The following is a 6467-nucleotide window of genomic DNA, read 5'->3' as shown; positions in this document are numbered from 1 at the left end:
ATTTTCCAGCCATGGTTTTCTATTTGGTTTTTTCCTTTCTGGTTTTCACATTATTTTCCGTTCTCTTTTTTAGTACTATTTTGATTTATCTTTCAGTTTCTTTGTTGTTTTCATTACTCTTTTTACTCATTCATTTTTTTCTTTTCTTTTTTTTACATTTTGAAATGATGAACATTTTTTAAATCGTTAATATTTTTTCAAGTTCATGAACTTTACTCAAATTCGCATTTTTTTAAAAAAAAATGAGACCTTTTCTCAAGTTCATGAACTTTGTTAAATCCATGAACTATTTTTAATTTTGTGATATTTTTCAAATGTGCAAATATTTTTCATTTAACAATTTTCTTTGAATTTTTGAACTTGTTTCAAATCCACAAACACTTTTCAATCTGTGAATATTTTTTTGAATTTTTGAATGTTTCTCAAATTTGTGATCTATTTTAAAATTCGGGAACAATTTTTCATTTATTGAACATCTTTTGAACTCATGATCTTTTTCCAAATCCAAGAAACTTTCACGAACATTTTTCACAAGCACAATCTTGGGAAACAGGTACTGACTTGAACCTTTGCAGCACCAAACCTACACAGCACAACAGAGAACAGCACCACCAAAGCTAATGGCCAAAATATTAAACGACGGGATGCATCACTCACACGGACAAGACTGCAGATTTCAAATGATCAGATGCTTGCCACAAGCTAGTTTACAGTTGCAGACTCATCTCAGATTTGGTTACAGTACTAGCAACATAAACATGGCCAGCCAAAAAAAATTAACCACGGGACGGGATGGCTAACCAAACCAAATACGTACGTAGAAACCAACCTCAATTCGCTAAGCTCCAATTTATTCTTCTTCAGATCAAAACCCACAAGCATAATCTTGGGAAACAGACACCGACTCAACAGCAGTCGGAAGCAGCAGCAAGACGACGCCGTCATCTTGCACCACCAAACCTACACAGCACAGCACAGCACAGCACAGCACCACCAAAGCTAATGCCTAAAATTCAAAATTGGAACTAAATTCTAGTACATCAGATCAGACTATGCTAAAGCCGATTCCCATTTATCTGTCGGTTAATATGTGACAGAGGAGTAAATGTTGATAATATTTCCCAAGGTTGATAATACTATTTGACATTTATTTATAGCTCACAAGAAAGAAAAGAAACAACTCATAAACTAAAACAGACATGTACTTATTGAGATGCCGAACGAAACCCAAAGAAATAAAACAGACATGCTCAGTCTACAACAAACAACAACTGCAACATTAGTTTCACAAGACTAACCTCAACATATCATTCCTATGCCTGCCATCACTCCATATCTAGAGAGAGAAATACGACCGGAACGGGCTACTGTGTACATGATGATGATGATGATGATGATGATGATGATACGGGCCATCACTCCATATACTTTTACCTACTGGTCAATGTACATGTCAATCCACAGAGGATACAGGTATACATGATGATGATGATACAAGTCAGTCAGGTTCTCTCTGATAACAACATAATATTCCACAATGTATACAACAGGTTAATCCTCTCAGCCCCAAAGACTGCAACTGGCTTGGATCAGCTCTGCCTCTATATATCCTCCTCATCTCTCACTTGTACAAATCAAGTTTACTGTTCCTGCAGTTCTCTGTTTCAAAAATAAATACCAGTGCATTTTTTTTTACTTCTCGGATACAACATACAAGTCCATGTCAAAACTTGGATTGCTGGCAAGGCTCTGAAAACAGTAAGCAAAATGGTCTAACTCTTTGCTCACAGCAACTCATGTGCAATGTCAACCAAATCAATGAATGGGGGCCATTTATAAATCCAAACTCCTGAACAGGCTTCAACCAGCCTCCTAGAATGTGATCAATCAGCAACTACTCATCATCCAGATCCATGCAGTGAGTACTCTGAATGCAAACGGTGCGCTTGGTGCTGTCATACTTGGTTGCACTTTGTCCCATACGGTTTCCCAAAAACCTAAACTCTGTCTCTTCCTCGTCATCACTATCTATCTTCTTTGGTGCGGTCCTATTCTGGTAACACCTCCGCCTAAGCAGAAAACAATTAAAATAATAGCTCACAAGTTCTTTCCTCGGCTTCCAGCGGAAGGATGACTGAAGATGGTTCCATAAATTCCTTGCTGGAGATGGCGCATAGGTCTGCATTACAGCCTTGAAACTTGCCTCCTCTTCATCCGTCCAAGAAAGGGCAACCTCCTCGCCCATATGGTCAAATCCCCACTGGTAGAAAGCAGGGCCGAGTTCACGTCTCAGCTGCAGCCGCCTTTCTGCAATGTGAAACCTGACACATTCTACTGATCGCGGGACGTTGCAGCTGCAAACATATTCTCTGCCTTTGCCAATAGGGTCATGGTAAGTTCGGGTTATTTTGTTCTCATTTTCTGGAGGCCAGATGTTTGTGCCCAGCCATTTGAGGGTTTCCGGATCGCCGTAATTTTCAGGCGGAAAGCCAGTCCACTGTGGCACCACTGCTTGATAATTGGAGCCCACTAGTAGTTTGTTCCTCTGCTGACTTTTAGAATGCTTCAATTGTCCGTTCACACTGCTCGCCTGTTCTATGACCGTCGAGGATCCATTCACATCAACAACTCTTGTTAGATTATTAGTATCCGAACCAGGTTGTTGAACAATTTTGCTGCATTGAACACCAATTCTGGCACAGGTGGTACTCCTGCAGCACCTGCAACCAGTTTCCTGCGCCATCAGAAGAAAAAAACATTCAGTGACTATGAATAAGATATGTATCCAGTTGCCGAGTAATCGGCTTAGCCAGAAAGGTAAGGTTTCATAGCTCTATTTATAGGGGACTATCATCTTCAAGGCAATAAAGCAAACAAAATATTTTCAACCACCCACAGTACCCGACAGGTAATATCCGGGGCCAAAGCATCAGGGAGATTTCATAGCTCTATTTATAGTATCCGTCATCCCAATGATACATGAGCGAACATCAGGGAGCAAAGATACTGTAGCTTAAATTGTGCACAGTGTAATGCTTAAGCAGGGTTAGGCCAGATTTTGCCCTCTGGTTGGTAGCACCCGCGTATCCCTCCAGAAGTTCTAACACAGAGACGGCAAATGGGAAGTTCACACATTTTGCCCGAACTATATACCACGTCACCAAAATGAAGATAGAAGTAGTTAAATGCTCCTTTTAAATACTCTTCTAAATGCTCTTTTACCAGCATCCAATCTGCACAATCAAAATTAGAAAGAAAAGGAACGGCAATGCTCCATTTGTAGGGTAGGTAGCCAAATTTACAAGGGTGTCCAGGCCTTAATTAAAGCACTAATGAAAAGACTGGTAAGACCTGAAGCATGAATTTTATTTATTTACTTATGTTTAGGGGAAATCAAACAAATTATCTAATATGTGGATCTCCACTAGTACAGTCCAGTGGCACTAAGGCCTTTAAATTACCGACCACGAGCAATTTTCAGCTGGAAACAAAACGACAATCTTATCCTTCGGTACAGACGTGTATTTTTACAGGGGTATTTAAAAGGAAAACGACAATCGAAACAGGGCCTAAACGTAGAAGATCAAAGGGATAGAGATAGATGTTGCCAGCTAACATCTCTGTATGTATGTATTGCTGAAGTAATCCAGTGCCAATTCTGTATGTATGTCTGCCTATATATGTGCAGTGCAGTGATGCAATACCAATATGTCAAACATTATCTTCAGCAACAAGTTTATCAAAGGTGTCGGAATCACCTGCGAGAGCGCGCCGTTGGTCACGCTTGCGCGGCGTGCCCTCTTCCTGGACACCGCCTCCCGCGCCGCCAATGCCACCGGGAAGTATCCATCCGCCAACCCGGCGGCGATGGCGCCCTCCTCCGAGACACTCTCGGCGAGCCCCCTCACCCAATCCAGCATCCCAGCAATGTCTTCCCTCTTCCTCTTGAGCGCGCCATGCTGCCCATTGCAGTCCATGGACGGCTCCTCCATCTCAACTCCATTGGCACCGCGGACGCAGAGCAGCAGCTCCTGCCGCATCTCGTCAGACGGCGGTGGTTGTGCCTCCGGGAGCCTCTGGATCCAGCGCTCCAGCGCGCCGAGGTACTTGGCATAGATCAGCTTGACGGGCGCGGCGAGGGCCGCGGATCCGGCGGCTGCGGCCCAGACGCCGGCAGAGGGCGACGAGACCACGGCGTAGCCGCCGGCGGCGCGGACGGCGGTGAAGAGGCGGAGGAGGTCCACGCGGCGCCCGTCGCCGAGGGCGGCCGGGAGCGGGCGCGCATCGCGCTCGCCGGGGTAGACCTCGCCCAGGAACGCGGCGAGGATGGTGTCGAACACCTCGGAGGGGTCGGCGGCGTCGTCGGGGATCTGGAGGCCGACGCAGAAGCCGAGGAGCTGCAGCTTGCTGAGGACGGCGAGGGCGCTTGCGGCGGAAAGATCCATGGACGCGGGGGAGGCCTCGCCGGCGGCGGGGTCACAACGGCGAACAACGGCGGCGCATTTTCTCTCTCTTTTTTTGCTGATTTTTTCCTTCCTTTTTTTTCTCTCTAGGGTTTGGGTTGGGTGGATGGGGAAAGAAAGTCGAGCCTGTGTGTTTAAATATTTTTCAAAATTTGGCAAATATTTGGAGCAATTACTTTAGGCAAATTTTGATAGTTGTGAGATCAAATAGCCATCTGGCCTGGTGGTTGGGGTCATTTATAGTATAGTCCTAACAAGCCGAACAGATTTCGGAAGGATTCTCCTACTTCTAGAGATCTCCGGTGAGAGCCCATCGTCCATGAAGAGCAAGGGTAAGTACAACAAGGTGATGTAAGCAGGTTATCCTCACTATTAAGCGATTGTCTGCGGTCGTCGTGATGGTGCAACCAGCGCCTCTTCCCTCCCAGTGGGATCGCCTTGCTCCGGCGCCGCTCCACGGCCCGCCACCCCTCGCGCAGACGTTTTGACCTAGATAGCGCTGGTCGACTATTCCCTCTGGCACCGCCTGCGTTCATTGCGTGGAGCCGCCGGCATGCACGACGTGGACGCCGCCGCCCCACCCTACAGCACCGCCGCTACCCCCTACGCATCATGTGATCCCATGAATCCCTAACATCCCCGTCGGTAAGTGAAAAAAATTGCAATGCCCCTAATCGCACTACATCGACCATGGGGCCCACCTTTCTCCGCTAGTCCCTCACCTGCCTCACCCCACTTCCATGCTCCTTCCTCGGTTCAAAACTTTAGCATGCTCTTGATCCGATATGAGATGTGGCTCGATGACGGGCCGTAAACAAGTTGTTGTTTCAGTCATGAGCAACTAGGTAAGAGAAGCAGGCATCCACTATGAGGGGAGTAAAGAAACAAGCCAAAAAGAAGTCAGGAGGAATCTCCTCACTTCTAAAGATCTCCTGTGAGAGCTCATAATCTATGGAGATTATCCTTTTACCATGCCAACATGCATGGATCCGTTGTCTATGGTCACCTGGAGATTCGTTGCACATGTTTTCGGTTTTATCGAAGTTTTGCCTTGTTTCTGAGTAGTACATAACTTTTTGACAGGTTTTGTATGGAGTAAAAGGAGAATGCATCGCTAAACATTCATCTAGCTTCACCTAGATTCTGCTTCTTAAAGAGTGTATCGTAACATTTCATTGTCCCGCAGCGAGCAACGCGTGCACGAATCTCCAACACGTCGAATAGTGGATCCATGAACGTTATTTATAATATGCATGATAGAAAACGGTTCGCATCCTTTATGCCAATATAAAAAAAGGTAAAATACACGGGATGTCCTAATCTTTTTTATTTGTGTCAAGTTAGTCCTAAATCTTTCAAACGACTTTTTTGGGTACTAAAAGAAAGCAAGTTGTGTCATCGTTCATCCTAAAATTGCCCGCGTCCCTGCACCTGTGGCATGTTGAGCACCTCCATGTCGAGCAAATCACTTGACTTTTTGTGAAAAAGACGCAACCGTTGTGATCATTTTCGTTCCCGCACCTTTCTTTCCTTTCCCCTCTCAAATGCTTCTGGGCGGTGGTCGGCGGCAGTTTCTTGGGGCCATCTAAATGGTGGTGGGAATGGCAAGCGATGTCACTACCGTGGCTGGAAGCGAGCCCGTGGATCCGATTAAGACAGGAAACGACAAGCCCCTGATCCCCCCCCTCCACGGTACGGTACGAACCCTAGCTTTTCTTCCCAGCGATTTGGCCATTATTTTGAGTTCATTGGGACAATTATGTGTATATTCGAGTCTCTTAGGACATAGATTACATGAAGCATTGACATTAACCACATTTATGTACCACTTATGTCCGATCTAGGAACTAGGATTTCAATTGATTTATAGTTTCTAGGAAATTTCCCTTTTTTCTCTCACCAGGACCACCTGAGGATGGTTTCGCAGTAGAAATTCATCATCGTGGTTCTGTTTGCGAGCATGGCTCATACAAGACATAAGTGGATGGCTTAATTAACAATTTC

At 45.2% G+C, this 6467-nt stretch overlaps 1 protein-coding gene across 1 annotated transcript; it reads right to left on the bottom strand.

Moving 5' to 3' along the window:
* Positions 1-632: 632 nt before the first annotated feature.
* Positions 633-4647, bottom strand: LOC119352617 (AT-rich interactive domain-containing protein 2-like). The gene is made up of 2 exons (XM_037619186.1): positions 3759-4647; positions 633-2734 (listed from the first exon to the last, which is right to left on the bottom strand). The coding sequence occupies exons 1-2, from the start codon at positions 4443-4445 to the stop codon at positions 1895-1897; spliced, it is 1527 nt and encodes a 508-aa protein (XP_037475083.1). The 5' UTR covers positions 4446-4647; the 3' UTR covers positions 633-1894.
* Positions 4648-6467: the final 1820 nt, after the last annotated feature.

This window comes from Triticum dicoccoides, chromosome 2A (assembly GCF_002162155.2).
Source record: "Triticum dicoccoides isolate Atlit2015 ecotype Zavitan chromosome 2A, WEW_v2.0, whole genome shotgun sequence".
Classification (NCBI taxonomy): domain Eukaryota; kingdom Viridiplantae; phylum Streptophyta; class Magnoliopsida; order Poales; family Poaceae; genus Triticum; species Triticum dicoccoides.
This window is presented reverse-complemented; position numbering and strand designations above follow the sequence as displayed.

What these genes read in the sequence shown, in the direction of transcription:
- LOC119352617 (XM_037619186.1), bottom strand. Translation starts at nt 4,445, where the DNA reads ATGGATCTTTCCGCCGCAAGCGCCCTCGCCGTCCTCAGCAAGCTGCAG. An exon ending in CCAACGGCGCGCTCTCGCAG is followed by an intron (nt 2,735 to 3,758) that starts GTGATTCCGACA and finishes CTGATGGCGCAG; the next exon opens with GAAACTGGTTGCAGGTGCTG.